Here is a 21146-nt window from a genome sequence, read left to right on the forward strand (position 1 = left end):
ATAACAATTAAACTGAATTATTTTAATGTCAAAGTGAATAATTTAAAATATGCAAGAGAATATGAACGCATAAAAGATACACTTGGTTGATAATATAGTTGAAGCATCTAATGATTGTGCAATATAACCTTTTTATGTGTGGTACTTTTCGCTTTTAACTAGCGAAATTCCTCCGCCCACAAAAATGACTTTAAACGATCCCTTCTATATATATATCTTCCAATCAGAAACCGTCTTTCCCATGGATCTCACTATCTCTCTCTTTCAACTTCACTGTCTTCTTATCTCTGTAGCCTATATTGCATTAAATTATATACTACCAGTTCTCTTCTTGTTTTTCATGTTAGAAAAGTCTCCTTCGTCCACACCCACATATATTGAATCTGACCTAAAGTTAGCCAACTGTCAACCCATTTAATTTTCTTATATCTACCCTCTATTATCTTCTTCCCCAAAACGGGAAAATTATATTGAAGCTAATTCTTCAACACCAAGAAAAATACTGTATTGTTATCAAGAAAACATTCCCTTTAATCAATTTCGAAATGAATCAATGTGTACCTAGTTGGGAACTTGACGACACTCCCACTCCTCCAAAGCTTCCTCTTCAAACCCAATCCAATTCCTTAGCCCCTGATGTCCCATCGTATGTACTCTTTTTTACTCTTTCACCATATATTTTTTTCAAGTTCAAGATTTTGATTCAGTTATATACAAAAGCTTGGTACAACGGGGCGCACCAACACCTTTTGTTTTCCAACTCTATCTGCATGAGCATAAATTTGATTTTTTAACAAATATATATACACACACACATATTATCAACTTAAATCATACTTTGGATTTACCGACTTAAAATTTTAAATTTGCAGATTGGATTATGAAGTAGCTGAGCTAACGTGGGAAAATGGGCAGCTAGCAATGCATGGATTAGGTCCTCCACGGGTGCCTAATAATAAGCCCATATCCAACTATGGAGGCACCCTTGAATCAATAGTGAACCAAGGCACCCGATCCGTCCCTCACCACCACCAGAAATCCGCTCTCGATGGGAGCGGACACGGTGGGGATGAGGTTGTCCCTTGGTTCAACTACCACCATGTCGTCGCCGACACTCCTCTAGTTCCCGGCTCGCTCACTATGGCCAAGGATGCCTTAGTGCCATGTTCCGCAAATTCCAACTATCACCGCCGACCACCATCCTCCGTGCAGGTGCCGGGGCTTGACGGCTCCACACATGTGGGGTCATGCAGTGGCGCCACTAACAACAGAGACTGGATGGCGGCGCCACTTGTGGGAACGGAGCCCACACACGAGGGGAGCAGCCGGGCAGATATGAGTGTAAGTGGAAGTGCAACGTGCGCGGGAGATAGCCGCCAATTGACAGTTGACACGTATGATAGAGAAATGGGTACAGGAATGTACACTTCTACATCTATGGGGTCACCGGAAAACACCAGCTCCGACAAGCAGTGCACCAATAGGACGGGGGACGACCATGATTCCGTTTGTCACAGCAGATCTAAGGCATAATATATGAGCTTCTCTTTGTGCATGCATATTATTCTCGTTGTGTTATTCTGCATGCTTTTCTAATTAATATCTTTTTTCATTCAATTCAACATGCATGATTCTATTTTATAACTTAATTTTATTATGATAATAGTTGAGATGAGATTATTTTTTTAGAGTTTTATCTATTTAATTAATCTTTGTGATTATTTATTAACCGACAGAGGGAGGTAGGTGATGAAGAGGATGAGAAAAAAGGATCTAAAAACTCCTCATCTTCCACAAAGAGGAAGAGGGCAGCTGCCATCCACAACCAGTCTGAACGAGTACGAATCTCTCTCTCTTTTGTCCTTTTTTTTTCTCTTCCGGTGGACCAAGGGTCCGTTGGGGGGGCGGGGGTGGGGGTGGGGGTGGGGTGGGGGCGATAAATAAAGGAAATAAAATACATATTTTGACTTGATATGTTTGTTTTTTTTTTTATAGAAAAGAAGAGACAAGATTAATCAAAGGATGAAGACACTGCAGAAGATGGTTCCAAATTCGAGTAAGGTAATGGAATTGAGAGTCTATTAATCTCTTTACGTGTGTTATTTTCTATTTCGTGCTGAAGAGAAAATTCTAGTAGATAGAAGTTCATTCTCATCTAATACCGTCGTTGGTCCGATATATAATCGTTTTGACTAAGTGAATTAATTTGTTTAGAGGTATTTGCTTGTATGGAAAAACTAAAAATAATTTATAGTAGTACTTTTTTGTTTTTTCCCCTCCGCCTATATGGTTTCAATTAATAGATTACTAATTAAGCAAATATTTTAGAGAGAAATAAAGTATAGTAGATAATTCGCTTAAAATATGGATTGACGGTAACATATACATCTTCTATCATAATTTATGTGATACATTTTTTTTAATATTAATTTTGTATAAAAAATTGATTTATTTTAAAAATAATTCAACTTTAAACTTTCTATTTTATTTTTAATGATATAATTTATAATAATAAAAATATCTATGCTTTAGATCATAAGATTTTAAAAAATAATTTTTAAAATTTTGTGTCAATCAAATATCTTCACATAAATTGGGACTAGGAATACACGATTTATATCACATAATTAGCATATTATTCCTTTCCCGTTCGGAACTCTAAATTTAAGAAACTTGCTCATTCTTGATGAAATTGCTTCCCTCAAACTTAACTTTGTTGGAAATAGTAACATGTTTGGCCAAGTAGCAAAAATCAACTTATTTTGAGAATTGTTTTTTCTGAAAAGTATTTTTGGTGAGAAGCAGTTCGTGATTGACTAATTAATTTGAAAATCACTTCTAAGCCAAGCTTTTAAAAACTGTTTTAAGTGTATTTTTCTCAAAAGTTCTTTTCAAAAAAGTATTTTTTGGAGAGAAGCTATTTTTTTCTGTTTCTCCAAAACTGCTTCTGATTCTCTTCAAAAGTATTTTTTTCCAAAAGTTTGGCCAAACACTTCAACCCTTTGTAAAAAAAAGTACTTTAAAAAAAAAATCTAGAATTGAAGAAACTTAACCAAAGTCAATTAGGTATAAATGGAGCTAATCATAATTCAAAATTATGTACAATGTGTAACTAAAAGTGAGCACGAATTCTTATAAATTTGCAGATATAGTATGTGTCCTGATCCTTTTTTTGTAAGTATCAATGGTAGGTAGAAATGTTAGTTTACCCCTTAGGGGAAAAAAGGAAATTCAAGCATCATTGGAAGTCAATCGAAACCAAAAAAATCAACTCTTTTTAATGGAAGTGTCAGTGAAGATTGGCTATAAGAGAGCAGCCTTTAGAAACAATACAAAAAGGTTGTAGTCGTAGCTAGTTCAATAGTGGAGGTTAATGAGCGAAAATAATGGGACTGGAGACAATTTAGTGGAAAGTGGTCCTAAAACTTTTTGGGCATTAAATATGAGTGTGAATATATGGGAAAGGACCCAAATTCTAATGATCTAAGTCCACATATATACTGTCCCGAAGGAGACAACTCGACAAATGTTTGTTAGTTGAGAAGACAATCTTGTTCTACCACATAGAAAATCTGAGGTAGGGACCTTAAACAACCCTCTTTAATTTGTGGTTATCTTGTTTCAACCATTTGTTTTGCTGAGCTTTCTACATTTATTCCTTTCCAAAATACATATGGCATCTTTGGCTAGCTAGAAATTTTTTTAAAATAAATTTTAAAAATAAATCTTTTTTTTTTCATATTATCTTACTTTTAATATTCTTGCACACTCTTTAAGAGACATAAGATATTCCGTTATAAGTCTATCCAACATGAATCTAAATTAATTGACTAATGATTTTCAAAGGGTGGTTGACAGGATAATTGAGACTTATTCGCTCCTAATTAGAGGTTTTGGTAATAAGAAAACATTTTGACAGGGAACATATTATTCACTTAGTGGTCTTGGTTACCAGGATTAAAATACTAATCTCTATAGAAAGTTTGGAAATACAGTTGGTATTTGATTACGGGTATTAACTAATACCGATATAAATACTATACTGATATAATTCTACTATTATTTATGAGATAATAACAGGATAATTTTGTTAGCAACCAAACGACACCTTAGTCGTATATCTATCTAACATAATCCAAATTAATTGACCAATGGAATTCCGGTAAAGGATAATTAAATTTTAAAAAAAAAAGAGAATTAATGTCATATTTGGATCTTTTTTATTTTATTGCAGACTGATAAAGCATCAATGCTAGATGAGGTGATAGAATATCTGAAGCAACTGCAATCTCAAGTGAATATGATGAGCAGAATGAACATGTCACCGGCCATGATGTTACCCTTGGCCATGCAACAACAGCTTCAGATGTCTATGATGGCTGCACCCATGGGCATGGGTATGGGTATGGGTATGGGTATGGGCATGGGTATGGGTGTTGCCGGAGTTTTGGATATCAACACCCTTAGCCGCCCCAATATCACCGGACTTCCTCCCTTTCTCCACCCTACCGCTGCCGCCGCCGCCGCCTTCATGCAGCCTATGACCTCCTGGGATGGCTCCACTGACCGTCTCAATGCTGCTGCTGTCCCCGATCCTTTAGCTGCCTTACTCGCTTGCCAATCACAGGTAAAACACTAAGGAATTTAACTGATATACACTGACCGCTTAAAAAAACTTTTAATCTTATACTATCAAAGTCACTTTAAAAAATAGTTATAGGTAGTTGTCGACAATAAATAGAGTTAATAATCTATAAAATAATGCAAATTACATGTTATAATGGATCAAATGTCATTAATTTTCTAAACACTTTTACACTATCAGTAGAGAAGTTAAATCTACTGCCAAAGTGTTTCATTGGATTTAAAAAAAAATTGGGACTTATAGTGGAGATTATTTCTGTTATATTAAGTGTTTTCCTTTTAAAGAATGGATTGTAAAAATTTGCAGCCAATGACCATGGATGCGTATAGTAGGATGGCAGCGTTGTACCAGCAATTCCAACAGCCAGCTGCAGGCTCTGGTCCTAAAAATTGATATATATTTGTCATTTTTGTAAAGTTTCAAGCTTCTCTTGATTAATCCTTACCACTGGATTTGCCTGTTATATTGAAAGTTTAAGGGACACTTGGACCTTTAGTTTTTGGAAATATCAGTTTAAAAGTTGAATTGGTTGTTGCTTCTATAAGCAGGAGAAGTATGTAATTAAATTGAGTTCTTGTTTTCCGTCATTTTCTCCGTTATTTACGGTTGAAAAATTGTATCATTAACTTATACTCAACTGCTAGTTAACATATGATAGCGAGTGTAATGTAAATTATAGATACCGGACTATTCCAATTACGTCAAACTTCCAAGTGTCTTTTCCATGCATGGATAGAGATTTTGTTGTAACTGGCTTCTTAATTACTTATTCTACTTTTAAAAAGTGCAAGAAAGACATCCCCATTTAGGTCATTACCTTAGGGCCCTTATTGCACACACCAAAAGAGGGGAAAAAGAGAAAAGGAAAGGACGGTTATATGTTGAAATGAAATCTTTTGTCAACTTTCTTTAAAGATTGTCGGTCAACTAGAGGGCGGGCTGGTTTTTTCTCAAGAGTTTTCTTCTAAAATTTAGATGTAAATATCTTTGAATATTTTCCCCACATAGTTAACAAAACAACTATTACTAAGATAACGATTAGATTAATATTCTAACTCGTTAAAAAAAATAGTTCAAATTACGACTTCTTAATCACTAAATTTTCCTTTTCGAGCAAATGTTTTGGATCGTTAGTATTTAGATAGCATATTAGATCTCTTTAGACGGTAGTCCACCAGCTTTATAAAATATCACCAAATATCTTGCCGTATTTCAATAGATTATTATTAGGTCTTTTATTCCGGTATTTTCCGTCATGTATTAAGGAAAAAGTGTTTACTTTAGGAGGTCCAACATTAAAAATAATATATATAAATTTTTAAATCCCAAAATATAAGAAAATAAATCTTTTAAGCCCCTAAATTCTTACACCCGACCGCATACTAATTACAACAGGCAGACGGCAAATAGCTAGCAAATGCTTTAGTGTATATGATCACTTTTTCTTTGTTTTTTTTTGTTTTGTTTTTCTAAAAGAAAAAAGAAGTTTATAATGATTAACTAGGTTAATTCTGACTAGTCATATCTACTACTATATATTTGTTTACCCGTAAAACGGTACAGTTGAATTTATACGTGGTTTCTAGACAAATGAATTAATTTGATCCTGAAATAATAAAATAATCGAAGAATTATGCAATACTTAGCTTTAGGATATAGACGAAACAGTAGAAGCAACAGTTCGGGAACAGAGTTTTCGGGCACAACAACAACGAAATCAAAAAGTAAGAAGATAAGATTGTATTGAGCTTTGTATAGAACGTAGCGTAAGCTTGCCAGAAAATTCGTGTCCTTTACAATGACAACTGAGCTCACTATTTATAGCTATGAAGGAGGTCCTAGGATCGTGCCCTTCTTTAATGTCAATTATGAGGGACATTGATGAAGATGTAACGGTGAACATAAATGCCAAATTTTCTGTAACGGGTAATTGCTCTTAATGCCATAGAATATTCTCTATTAAATGCTATCGGGCGAAGAGTATTGATCACATCTTTATGAGCGTTATTCTTTCCGGTAAAAAACGAAACAATTGCCTTCGGTCTTTGGCCATTTCCCGTCTTGGGTTCCACGTGTCCCCTTTTTTGACGGCCACACGTCATAGCATATTTTACCCTATACAGATAGTCCCCCTGCTTTTCGGTGACATAACTTTGTGTTACCGGGAAGTAGGTAGAAACACTCTTTTGGCGAAAATTACTATAATTCCCTCTGAAGGCTTCTGACGGTTGATTAGACACAAGTCTCTCCGTATTCAACTGTCTGTGGCCTTGATGTTAGCCTCAAATCTTCAAGGTCCGCCCGAGAAAACCTTTATGTCGAGGTAACCCAACTTAAAGAAGAACTTAAGCGTCGAGCGACTTCCCTCATTGTTGAGAAAACCTACGCTATGTACAACATGAGGAGAAAAACCTTGGAAGAAGCCAAAGCCGGTGTCATTGATTTTGATGCCGAAATTGCTAAGGCCCGTGAGCTTGAGTTAGCTGCTAAAAGTGGACTCCCAGCGAGGTCTGATACACCTGGTCCTTCTGGTTCCGGTTCCGAGTTCTCAGGAAGTGAAGAAGAATCAGAGGATGATGATGCTGAAGGCTAAACTATTGAAAATATTGAGCCATCGGTAGGTCCGTCTACTTCTCCTGGAAGCGGGGATACTTCTCTTCCTCCTGATTCCGGAGATACTGCAGTTTAGCTTTTCTTTTCTTTTTTCAATTCTTGTACTTGTTTCGTTTTGACATGTTTTTGTAAATAAAAATATCTTTTGCTCAAATATTGTTTGAGTCTTCCTTTCGTTTGAATATTCATGCAAGTCTTTAATCTTTGTATTTTCTTTCTTTTGCTTAAGAATTTTGCGCAAGCTTTTCTGTTTTGGGTTTTATTATGTGAAGCCTTGGGTGTATTCTTCTCGAAAGCTTTTTTGGCTCTGGGCATCAACCCTTTTTCGTGAGGGCTTTGATAAGTATTTGCGCAAGTTTACTTTTTGCGTCCTTTCGTATACGACTTCGGGTGTATCTTTCCCCGAAGGCATTTTGATTCTGGGCATAAATTCTTCGGGAACCAACCCTTTAACGTGAGGGTTTTTATAAGAGAGGTCCTTCTTATGTTTATGGTATTCTTGAAGAGAACGTCTTCTGTTCATTACGACACTAGCATTTGAAATACTTGTTTAACTTTCAAATGACAAAATTAATTCATCGTTCAAATAAGAAACAAGATAAAAACAAAAGGATTTCATTTTATTCCTTCTATTTTCAAAAATTACATAAGCATTTTCTATGCTGAAAAGAAATTGCCATTACTTGTGGCTAACTTGTACAACTTGTTTCTACAGGGCTGGCTGCGCAGTCCCTGGTCCCCATGATGCAATTATATTTTTGGTTTTTCATTTTTCGATCTACGTGGCAGTCATTGTTTGCCGTATCCTCATATCATTCCCCCTAGTGTTCGAATGCAAAGAGTGCGAATTGGAACACTGGAAGTCTTGTATCTTCGAAGATTCCACTAATGCATTGCTAGATAATCCTTAACTTGGTAACACACTTTCCTTCCCCTTAGGAATTTATGCTATCGAGTGAAGGACTATTTAACAACCCTCTAGTGGTTTGTGCTCGTGAATGATCAGGTAACCTTTGCTCAATAGCAAACTTAACTTCCCGGTGGGAATTTGCCATGGAGCAAAAGATTATCTAACCATTCCCGAGTGGATCTTTGCTTGTATGCCTTGCTATTAAATGTCTTATTGTTGTTGTCTTCGTAGTATGCTTTCAGTTGCTGCCTCGTTAAAAACCTTGCCAGAAAAACCCAATTGGGACAAAAACTGAATGAAGAGAAAAAGAGTGCAGCACATACTTTCTGATCGGATGATGTTCATGAGCAATAATATTTTTTAAGGTGTGCCACGTTCCAACTGCTGGGCAACTTTTCTCCATTTTGGTTTTCCAACTCGTATGAACCTTTCCCGGTGATAGCTAAAACCCGGTATGGGCCTTCTCACGTTAGACCTAGCTTCCCCACGTTGAGCTCCCGGGTGTTTTGAGTTACTTTTCTTAGGACCAAGTCTCCTACTTTGAAATAACGGAGGTTGGCTCTTTGATTATAATACCGCCTCATTCTCTGCTTTTGAGCTACCATTCTTACATGCGCCAAGTCCCTGCATTCATTGAGAAGTTCCAAGTTTACTAACATTGCTTCGTTGTTCGATTCTTCATCTGCCCGAAAATATCTCAAGGTGGGTTCCCCTACTTTCACCGGGATTAAAGCTTCTGCACCGTACACGAGGGAAAAAAGGGTTTCCCCTGTGCTCGACTTGGCCGTAGTTCGGTATGCCCATAGAACTCCGGGTAATTCCTCGGGCCAGTTACCCTTAGCCGCTTCCAACCTTTTCTTGAGGTTTTGAATAATCACTTTATTCGTCGACTCCGCTTGACCGTTTGCGCTCGGATGATAGGGTGAAGACGTGATCCTCTTTATTTTTAATTCTTGGAGGAACTTTGTATTTTTTGCGCCGATAAACTGTGACCCATTGTTGCATACTATCTCTTTTGGTATTCGTGAACCTGTAAATTATATTTTTTCACAAGAAATCCACCACTTCACGTTCTCCGATATTTTTATATGGGCCTACTTCCACCCACTTAGAAAAATAGTCAGTCAAAATTAAAAGAATCTTACCTTTCTGGGGGCCGGTGCCAGTGGTCCGACGATGTCCATCCCCCATTTCATGAACGGCCACGGGGACAGAACCGAATGTAAGGGTTCTGCCGGTTGATGCACCAATGGTGCATAGTGTTGATACTTATCACATTTTGTTACGAAGTCTTTGGCGTCTTGTTCCATGCGGGGCCAATGATATCATGCCCTTATCAACTTTAGCACTAAGGAATCTGTGCCCGAGTGGTTATCGCATATCACTTCGTGAACCTCTCTCCTAACATAGTTAGCTTCAGATGCCCTTAAGCATCGAGCCAACGGGCTTTGAAAAGATTTTCTATACAATTGGCCTCTCTTGAAGTTATATCGCGCTGCTTTAGCGCGCAGTACCCGGGATACTTTGGGGTCTTCAGGTGGCTTCTCGTGTTCGAGATAATCGATGATTTCATTCCTTTAGTCCTAGACTAGATTAGTCAAATTTACCTCATAGTGACCATATGTATCTAGGACTGAGTTCATCAGTTGTACTACCGTCCTGGACTCCGATCCCTTTTTTTTTCGTCAATGATCCCAAGTTTGCCAATGCGTCTGCTTCTGCGTTATCTTCCCTTGGGATATGAGTAATTGACCACTCCTGGAATCGCGCCAACAGATCCTGAACCTTTACCACGTATTGTTGCATGAGCTCCTCTTTGGTTTTGAAGATCCCGTAGGCATGATTTACCACCAGCTGTGAGTTGCATTTGATTTTGATGACCTCAGAGTCAAGTTCCCGGGCTAATTCGAGCCCTGAAATCAAAGCTCCATATTGTGCTTCATTGTTAGTTAAATGGACCATCCTAACGGCTTGCCTTAAGGTTTCCCCCGAAGGCATAATTAAGACTATACCGAGCCTGGACCTTTTTACGTTCGAAGCTCCGTCCATAAATAAGGTCCAAACCCCTGATGTCGATTCTGATACCATTACTGCCTCCTTAGTTACCAGAGGCAATAATCCCGGACTGAAATCGGCCACGAAGTCAACCAAAACTTGCGACTTAATTGCAGTCCTTGGTTTATATTCTATGTTGAATTCATTCATTTTGACGTCCCATTTGGCCAATCTACCCGAGAGCTCGGGTTTATGGAGGAAGTTCCGCAAAGAGAAAGTCGTCACCACGACTATCGGGTGGCATTGAAAGTAGGGCCTCAACTTCCGAGCGACGACTACGAGAGCTAAGGCCAGTTTCTCCAAATGTGGGTAATGAGTTTCTGCTCCCGTTAAAATTTTACTAACATAATAAATGGGAGATTGCGTACCTTCGTTCTCTCGGACTAAGATCGTACTTACCGCAACTTCTGAGACCGCAAGATAAACCAGCAATGTTTCACCTTCTTTTGGTTTTGAAAGCAATAAAGGGCTTGATAAGTATTTCTTTAAATCCCTCAAAGCATGCTGGCACTCCGAGGTCCATTCGAAATTATTTTTCTTTTTGAGCAGTGCGAAGAAACGATGACACTTTTTTGATGAACGGGAAATGAACCTGCTCAAAGCTGCCAATCTCCCCGTAAGCCTTTGGACTTCCTTCACATTTGATAGTTGGTCCGGGATGTCTTCTATGGCCTTGATCTTATCGGGGTTTACCTCAATTCCCCTTTGTGATACCAGAAATCCCTTAAACTTACCAGAGCTGACCCCGAACAAACATTTCTCGGGATTAAGTTTCATATTATGCTTTCTTATGATGTCGAAAGTTTCTTGCAGATGTTTAAGATGATCACCTGCATTTATAGACTTAACGAGCATATCTTCTATATAAACTTCCATAGTCTTTCCTATTTTATTTTCAAACATCCTGTTCACGAGCCGTTGATAAGTGGCTCCAGCTTTTTTCAACTCGAAGGGCATCACATTGTAGCAATATATATATCGAAATTCGTTACAAACGAAGTTTTTTTTAATCCTCCGTGTTCATCTTAATTTGGTTGTACCCGGAATAAGTATCGAGGAAACTAATTAACTCATGCCCGGCCATGGCATCAATCATTTGATCGATGTTTGGCAGTGGGAACTAGTCTTTCGGGCACGCCTTGTTAAGATCTTTATAATCTACACACATGTGAAACTTATTGTTCTTCTTAGGAACTACTACTACATTGGCTAGCCAGTCTAGATATCTTACCTCTCGGATCGAACCGATATTAAGTAAGCGGGTTACCTCTTCTTTGACGAATTTATTCTTGGCTTCGACAATTAGGCGTTTCTTTTGTATTACTGGAGGTATGTTGGGATCCAAGCTTAACTTGTGTACGGCTACCTCTGTCGGTATGTATGTCATATCCTCATGCGACCATGCAAAAAAATCGGCATTAGATTTAAGGAATTTAATAAAGTCGGACCTGGGTTCTGGGTGCAGTCCAGTCCCCAAGTGGAATTTCCTTTCTAGGAATTCTTCGAACATTGCCACTTACTCCAGCTCTTCCGCTGTGGACTTTGTTGCATCGGTCTCTTCTGGAACTTGGAAATATCTCGGCATCTGATAATATTTCGACGCCTCTGCCCCCGAGCTAACTTCATCTAGTTCGGGAGTAGGTGTTGGTCCATGTAATTGCTATACCACGTGTTCCTTTCCTTTGCTACTAGAGACCGAAATTGCATTCATCTCCCTTGCCGTCGGTTGATCACCCCTTATCTGCTTAATTCTTTCTGGTGTTGGAACCTTCAGCAATTAATGATACGTTGATGGTACAACTTTCATATCATGCAACCATGGCCTTCCCAGAATGATGTTGTATCCCATATCACCATCTACCACTTCAAAAAGAGTTATTTTCATTACTCCTTCAGCGTTCGTGAGTAATAAAATTTCTCCCCGGGTTGTCACACTTGCGAGGTTGAATCCGGCGAGGAGCTTTATGGCCGGAATAATGCTTCAGGTGAGTTTAGCTTGCTCTCATACTCTTTATTATATGATATTAGACGAACTTCTTAGATCCACTAGAACACGTTTAATCTTAAAATCTACTACATTTAAAGAAATTACCAGTGCGTCATTGTGTGATAGCAACAATCCGTCTGCGTCCTCGTCCGTAAAAGTGATATCATCTTCCCAAAGTCTTTTGCTATGCGTTATGTTACTTTTATCTTCTTTGCTGCTGAAAAGGTGACCCCGTTAACCTCGTTCCCTCTGAAGATCATGTTGATTGTTTGACGTAGGGGGTCTTCTCTTGCTTTCGAGGGTTCCGCTTTGTCACGATTACGACCATAATTGTTCTTACATCGGTTACTCAAGAATTCTCTAAGGTTACCATTCTTCAATAATGTTGCCACTTCTTCCCGGAGGTGTCGACAGTCCCCTATCCGATGGCCATTCGTCCCGTGGTATTCACACCATAAGTTGGGATCCCTCTGGCTGGGATCATATCTCATCGTTTTCGGGAACCGTGTTTCTTTGATGTTTCTCGTGGCCGATCCCTACTCCACTATCCCGTGACCCTGACACTTCTTTATCCTGCAGTGATCGATTATTTCTACCACGATCAGTCCTCCTGTCAACGGTGAACCTGTCCGCTGTCCGGAAACCTCTGATGCGGCCTTCGGTTTGTTCGTAGGGCAAAGACCGGTCCCTCATAGTCCATCTAATCGCGTCATAATCATCCTTTGATTTTTCTCTGTTCTTTTCTCGTTCTTTGGTCGACGATGGAAAACCAACCTGATCATCTTCGATCCTTATTTTTTTATTCGTACCGGTTGTGGACATCTGCCCAGGTTGTTGCTTGAAACTCAAGTAGGCTTATTTTTAATTTTCGGGATGCGTCTGAACTCCTCGAATTCAATCCCTTGGTGAGTGCTTCAGGAGTCCATTCATCCGGGATAGACGGGAGCAACATTCTCTTGTTCTTGAATCAGATAACGAACTCTCGTAGCAGCTCGGACTCTTCTTGCACAATCCTGAATATGTCAGCCTTTTGGGCATGTACTTTTCTAGCCCCTGCATGAGCCTTGATGAAATAATTCGCAAGCATTTCAAAGAAGTCTATGGAATACTTGGGTAATAATGAATACCACGTCAAGGCTCCCATCGCAAGGGTTTCTCCAAATTTCTTTAGCAACACAGATTCAATTTCGTGAGGAGCTAAATCATTTCCCTTTACCGCCATTGTGAAGGTGGTAATATGCTCCTGGGGGTCTGAAGTTCGGTCATACTTTGGCACTTCAGGCATTTTGAACCGCTTCGAGATTAACTCTTGTGCCGCACTTGGTTTGTATGGAAATTGAGTGTACTTTTCGAGTTCGCACCTTTCAGCACTGGTGGCGCGCCCGGGATCTGGTCCATGCGGACGTTCACTTCCCTCATAAACTGTAAAAGTTTATTCTTGAAAGGATCATTCTCGTTGTTGAGGCCGGATTCGCTCCCCCCTTGCCCATCGGTGCTAATTTCTCCTTTGGGAGTGTTGTTGTCGACCTTCTGACGTTGTTTGATTTGCGAGGACCCCGAGAGGAATCAGATCTCGTTTGTTTGCATTATTTGAAGCTCCCGATAGCCCCTGCTTCAACTCTGTCATAACCTTATCCTGTCACATGAGGTGGCCTAGAATGATCGTCTGTTACTCTTGCAAGACCCTTACCGCATCAACGACATGTTCCTCATTAGCATCATCGAGAGTTGTCTCCTGAACATGTCAGGGATATTTCCTGTCATGCACCGGTGTAGCGCCATTTCCCTCATTATGGGTGTCACTGATTGAGTCCTCGAAATGAGGTTGATCCCCTCGAATCTCGGGGTTGTGCATATTGTTAACAATGTTATCTGCCATTTCTTAAAATTTTTTCTAAGACAAAATAATCAAAACACGTTAGTTAAAAAGGCAATGACCAATTTAATTACACGGTTGTCTAGGTCCCACGATGAGCGCTAAACTATTTACCCGTAAAATGGTACAATTGAATTTATATGTGATTTCTAGACAAATGAATTAATTTGATCCTGAAATAATAAAATAATCAAAGAATTATGCAATACTTAGCCTTAGAATATAGATGAAACAGCAGAAGCAACAGTTCCGGGAACAGAGTTTCCGGGCACAACAACAACGAAATAAAAAAGTAAGAAGATTAGATTGTATTGAGCTTTGTATAGAATGTAGCGTAAGTTTGACAGAAATTTGTGTCCTTTACTGTCACGACCCTAAATCCATTAGTCATGATGGTACCTAACCCAACCCGCTAGGTAAGCCAATTAACCACTAACTAGTTCCAATAACAATTAATAAAGCGGTTAAGTAAAGAAATATTTGAATCTTATACATTCCCCAAGAACTGGTAGTACAAATCATGAGCTTTTAAGAATAGAATTTACAAAGCTGAAATGAAATAAATATATCGTCTGTTTGAAAAGTACATAAACAGAGTTTCATACACCTTAAGCTACCACGAACAAGAGACAGCTATAACTGGGACGCAGGTTCATCTTCAATCTAGCTCCCATCGAATACCGCAACATCAGCAACCAACATCTGCACATAAGGTGCAGAAGTATAGTATGAGTACAACCGACCACATGTACTCAATAAGTAACAAACTTAACCTTAGGTTGAAAGTAGTGATGAGCTAACACGAAGGCCGTGTCCAACACCAATATTCCACCACAGTTCATAACAGCATAGCACAAGTAATGAAAGAGGTATCTCAGAAATAAAATGCTCAGTTCGTTCACAGTTCCAGAAAAATAGGCATCTCTTTTCAAGTATCTGAGTGAAAACCCAAATCTTTTACAGAAAATGCCAAAATACGAGTATGTTTGAAAACTGTGATTTTTTCCAAAACTCCTTTCAATAATAAGTAAGATCTTTCATTTTCAGATAGCGTGAGGAAAGTACGTCTCTATGCCTACATGTCAAGATATATGTAAAATCATAAATGTCACCAACATCGGGTAGCAGAAGGAAATGCATCTCTATACATGTATCTCAAGTACGCATGTCAAATGCAATGCATCTCAATGATGAGGTCATGTACTCAGACTCTCAAAGTACTCAATCTCACTGTCTCGCATTCTCTCTCACTATGCTCAATGCTCAGCACACTCAATCACTCATCGTTGTATAATACTTGTTGCGGCGTGCAGCCCGATCCATTTATGACCATAAGGCCCCTTGCGGTATGCAACCCGATCCACATATATATAGTCGACTAAGCTCACTGGGGGGTGTGCTGACTCCGGAGGGGCTCCTTCAGCCCAAGCGCTATTTCGCCGCGGCGTGCAGCCCGATCCCATAACATATAAATAGTCATAAGGTTCTTTGTGGCGTGCAACCCAATCCATATATATATATACACACACACACACACACACACACACACACACACATCCCTAAGGCTCGTTGCGGCGTGAAACCCGATCCATATAAAATATAATCAATATAATATGTTGCGGTGTGCAGCCTGATCCCAAAATATCACTCTCACTCAGGCCCTCGGCCTCACTCAGTCATCAATCTCTCCAGTCTCACTCACGGACTCACAATGTCATGAAACTAGCCCGACAATAATGATATGATGTATCAATAAATAATATTTGAGACTGAGATATGGTATGAATGCATGGATATGACTGAGTTTGAAATATCAATGAAATCAGTGAGATGACAGTAAGAAACGTCCACTATGGGTCCAAACAGTATCAGCATAATTCCTAAACATGATATCTAGCATGATTGACAGCTTAACTACTTTATCACATGGTGAAAACATGGATATCAACAAAGTAGGACCACTATACAGTGCCATGGGAACCATAGAGTCTCAATTCACAAGGTGCACGCCCACACACCCATCACCTAGCATGTGCTTTACCTCAACACTAATCACATAACACATATTTCGGGCTCATACCCTCAACTCCAAGATTAGAAGCGTTACTTACTTCGAACAAGTCAATCCCAACACCGAGCAACCCAAGCGATGCCCCAAAATGCCATCCCATGCGTTCCGACCTCCGAACGACTCAAAACTAAACAAAAACAACTCAAATACATCAAACAATGCTAAAGGAACCAATCCAGATCGAAAAAGATCAAATCTTGAATCAAAACCCCAAAATCGGCCAAAGGTCCAACCCGGGACCGCACCTCAAAACCCGATAAAATTTATAAAATTCAACAACTCATTCAATTACGAGTCCAACCATACTAGTTTCACTCAAATCCGACTCCAATTCGATTTTCAAAACTCAAAAATTCATATTATGAATTTTTAGGCCAAAACCCCAAATTTTCTCTTTAAAATTCACAATCCAATTACCAAAAACGAAGGTAGATTCATGAAATATAACCAAAATCGAGTAGAAAATACTTACCCCAATCCTTGTGATGAAAATTACTCCAACAATCGCCTCAGTCCGAGTCCCACATCTCAAAATATGAAGAAAGAACCAAAACCTCGATTTATAGCTTCTGCGAGCATTTTTGCACCTGCGGCACATTAGCCGCTTCTACGACATAACCTCCACTTTTTGCTGAATCAGCTGAGGACTCGACCCTCGCACCTGCGGACAACATATCCGCTTCTGCGACATCGCAGGTGTGAGCCACCATCCGCACCTGTGAAATACCTCGCTCATGCGCTCCATCACCTCGCACTTGCGCATCCGTATATGCGCCCAAATTTCCGCTTCTGCGGTCTTCCTCACCCCGCACTATTTCCGCTCCTGCGACCCCTTCGTCACTTCTGCGACCCTCGCACCTGCGCAAACCAGTCGCAGATGCGGTCACACCAAACCAGCAATAGCAACATGAAGTAAAAAGGATCCGAACCTCGTCCAATCCTCATCCGAGCCACTCGGGACCCCGCCTGAATATACCAACAAGTCCAATAATATAACACGGACCTACTCGAGGCCTTAAATCATGCATAACAACATCGAAACGACGAATCGCACCTCAAATCGAAATCTATAAACTTTAAACTTTCAAATTCAATAACTCGTGCTGAAACATAGCAAATCAATCCGGAATGACTTCAAATTTTGTGCACAAGTCCCAAATAACATAACGAAGCTATTCCAATTCCCGGAATCACAATCCAAATCCGATATCAAAAAGTCCACTCCCGATCAAACTTTTCAAAATTTCAACTTTCGCCATTTCAAGCCAAATTCCACTACGGACCACCAAATCACAATCCGGATGCGTTGCTAAGTCCAAAATCATCCAATGGACCTACCGGAACCATCAAAATTTCAATCTGAGGTCAAATGCTAAAAAGGCAAACTTGGTCAACTCTTTCAAATTTAAAGCTCCCTAGTTGAGAATCATTCTTCTAAATCAGTCCCGAATAACCTGAAAGCCAAAATCGACGATTCACACAAGTCATAATACATTATACGGAGCTACTCACGCCCGTAAACTACCGAGCGAAGTGCAAATGCTCAAAACGACCGGTCGGGTCGTTATATTTACAATGAAAGAGGTCCTATGAAGCTATGAAGGAGGTCCTATGATCGTGCCCTTCTTTAATATCAATTATGAGAGGTATTGATGGAGATGTAACGGAGAACATAAATGTCAAATTCTCTGTAACGGGTAATTGCTCTTAATGCCATGAAATATTCTCTATTAAATATTATGGGACGAAGAGCATTTATCACATCTTTATGACCGTTATTATTTCTGGTGACAAACGAAACAATTGCCTTCGGTCTTTATCCATCCCCGTCTTGGATTCCGTGTCCCTTTTTTGGACGACCACGTGCCATAACATATTTTACCAATATAATATTTGACTTAAAGCTTTTAGATTATCACATGACATGAGATACATAAAACATGCAATGTTGGCTAAAAGTTATACGTAGAAATGATTGGAGTTTATGATATATCATGTCAAACTTAGGTTAAGGGCTAACCACAAGTTAAAGAGAAGGTGATCATTATATATCATCATGCATAGACGATAACCTTAGCTAGTCGCAACAAAAAAAAGAAAATAAATAAATAAAATAAACAGTAAGTAAAAACATAAAGGTCAAATTCCCATTAATAAAATCTTTGGTCTCTTTTCTCCTTCTTCCTATCCTAATTAAATAAAAAGTATCCCTTTGTATAACTGATAGCTTGTACTATCATATAAGTAAATTTTAAGATAGGATTCTCAAATTTTGCATTTCCCCTTCACCCTACTCCCCCCGTCCCCAGCATCTTCCCATGTGCCAGATTTTTCTTTTAAAATATAACTAATTATGCTGTAATTTAAATAAAAATAATTATATTAATAAAATAAAATTGTAAAACATGAAGAAAAAGTAAGGCATCAACCGACAGATGTTTGTTCCTCTACCTTTTTTGTGATTGATTCGGATCCGCAATTTCATGACTTGTCGCTTTGATGTAACTAGATAGGGATGGCAATGCTGGCCCAACACTTAATTACAAAAATATTTTCTTAATTGTATTACTCCTATTGTTTTGTAAAACCATTCATGTCAATTTAAATAATATATTTAAAAACAAAAACTTCATATGCATCTTCATTCAATTTAAATTATTGCATTTTCGAGTTAACCATATGATTTTAAACTTAATTTGTTGGAATTAAACATCAAGGAAAAAGGTGTAAAAAGGTTACCAATGTTTCATCAATTTGATTTTTCTTTGTGTTTGTGTGTTGTTTTTTTTCTCAGATTCTAATTCAAAAGTTACAATAAATCTTTTTTAACAAAATAATAAGTAGGCTTATTTGTAGCACAAAAATTCATAGACAACATAGTTTAGTAATTTCTTAGCGCGTTAAATTTAAGAGAAAAAAGATCCCTAATTTATTAAACTTCATCAACTTGTGAATAACCAAAGAGTTTGCACTTTCTTCGTTGATAATTCATTAATTAATAGTATAAAATAAGATGAGATGCCTTCCTTTAATATAAGGTAAAATATATGTCATTAGAAATGGACCCGAAAATGTAAAAACAAATATTTCTAAAGGAGTACCAATTCTATTCTTTCTTTTTATAAACTTTTTTCATTAAGTGCTAAATTAAAGACAGTTATTTGAGCAGTTACACTCTGAAATGTTTACTTACATTCAAAATAATCATAAAGTTTCAAATGGTAATGATATTACAGTTTGAACAGTAATACCATGTACCTTTTCTCCTTTTCTTATTAGCCTGTCTATTTTCTTTTTCCTGTACCCTGCAATTTAGCAACTTAACATAAATATAGTGGATAAGTTGTTTATATCACTTTAAATTTTTATCTTCTTTAGATTTGTAACATCAGTTTTTCTTAGTTAAAGAATGTAACTTATGATAAATTATAAACCTTAAATAGAGATTAGTGATTAGTTGAATTTTCTTTGGCTAACTGAATATAATTTTGATGAACTCAAAATACTTTTATTTCAAGAAAAATAAAATATTGCGATGTTTATTTTTATTAAACGGAAAAGGGCCAAAACTGCCCCTGAAGTATCGAAATTGGTACAAAAATGCCCTCCGTCCACCTATTTGAATAAAAATGCCCCTACCGTTATTTTGGCTCAACATTGCCCTTATTACTAACAGAAAATTCTGGAAGAAAAAAATATTTAATTAATATCCATGTGTCACCATTCCATTGGCCTAACTTAAACTTCAACTAAAATATAACTAAACTCACCCTTAACCCGTCCGAATATTGAATATAACAATCAAAATAAGAAAATAAATACTGAATAAATTATCTAAAAAAATTGTTAACTATTATTAGTACATCATATGAACCCAGTGTGTATGAAATATGACAATTGCATAATACCCATTAAACGGAGTAGAAGCGCTTACATATTAATTGAATAAATAGTGAAATAAATAAAAAAAATAAAAATAAACATCACAAAAATAAAAATAAAAAATTGAAAAACAAATCCTCAATTTTTCACGGAGGAATGACAAAAAATAGTGAAGAAACCCTCCCACAAATTTTAAATAAAGAAAATTATATAATAAAGAATACTCATTGCATAAACAAAAAGAATCTAAAATTTTTTGCATTAAGAAGAATATGACAATTCCTTCCCTCTTCCATAAAAATAATTCTAATAGAGAACTCAATTTTGAGTTTGCCTCATGAATAATAGTAGGCATACACTCGTAAGTAAATTCTCACTAATATAAAATAGCGAAGATAGAGAGAGAACGAGTTATGTTTTAAAATTGGGGCTGGTCAATATCTGGGCGGGTTACGAGTTGGGGTTTATGTTAGACCAATGAGACGGTGAAACATGGATATTACTTAATTTTTCTTTTTTATGAATTTTCTGTTAGTAATAAGGGCAATATTGAGCCAAAAAAATAACGGTAGGGGCATTTTTATTCAAATAGGTGGATGGGGGGCAATTTTGTACCAATTTCAATACTTGAGGGGCAGTTCTGACCCTTTTCCGTTTATTAAATTCCGTGTATACTTCATTTACTCCAATTGATGTGACACCCTTTCTCTTTTGTGTCTATATTTCCTAATAATTTAATTTTAAAATTCTCAGTTACTCTTCGTGTGATAATTAATAAACACACTAATGTTGTGGCTTGATCACGCCCAACTATACCTTGTAAAAAGGACTAAGCGGTCGCTACAAATATAACCCGATTCAAGTCCGGAGCCGAATCTCACAGGGAACTAACCTATTTACTACAACTTTAAATAATGCTAATGATAAGCTCAGACGACTTCCGGATGCAAAACTTTTATGAATAATCAGTGAAATTTATTTAGTTAAGGAAAACTGACAATAAAATTAGCAATAATCAAGACTAAAGTTGAATTCAAGGGTAAAAGGATCTAGGGCTATTGATTTCCCAAATTTTCGGATTAATTCTTAACTCTTTAGCTATAATCT

At 37.8% G+C, this 21146-nt stretch overlaps 1 protein-coding gene across 3 annotated transcripts; it reads left to right on the top strand.

Annotated features, from left to right (window-relative positions):
- The first annotated feature begins 249 nt into the window (after positions 1 to 249).
- Positions 250 to 5344, top strand: LOC104084747 (transcription factor UNE10). 3 transcript variants are annotated; one of them, XM_009588696.4, is made up of 6 exons: positions 251 to 646; positions 873 to 1527; positions 1737 to 1838; positions 1996 to 2061; positions 4235 to 4627; positions 4952 to 5344. In XM_009588696.4, exons 1-6 carry the CDS (start codon positions 546 to 548, stop codon positions 5036 to 5038), a joined length of 1404 nt encoding a protein of 467 aa, XP_009586991.1. In that variant the 5' UTR covers positions 251 to 545; the 3' UTR covers positions 5039 to 5344. The 3 variants fall into 3 exon arrangements, with proteins under 3 accessions (XP_009586992.1, XP_009586991.1, XP_009586993.1); XM_009588698.4 differs by having other exon boundaries at positions 251 to 504; XM_009588697.4 differs by lacking the exon at positions 1996 to 2061 and having other exon boundaries at positions 250 to 646.
- The last annotated feature ends 15802 nt before the right edge of the window (positions 5345 to 21146 follow it).

Source organism: Nicotiana tomentosiformis, chromosome 1 (genome assembly GCF_000390325.3).
Source record: "Nicotiana tomentosiformis chromosome 1, ASM39032v3, whole genome shotgun sequence".
Lineage (NCBI taxonomy): Eukaryota > Viridiplantae > Streptophyta > Magnoliopsida > Solanales > Solanaceae > Nicotiana > Nicotiana tomentosiformis.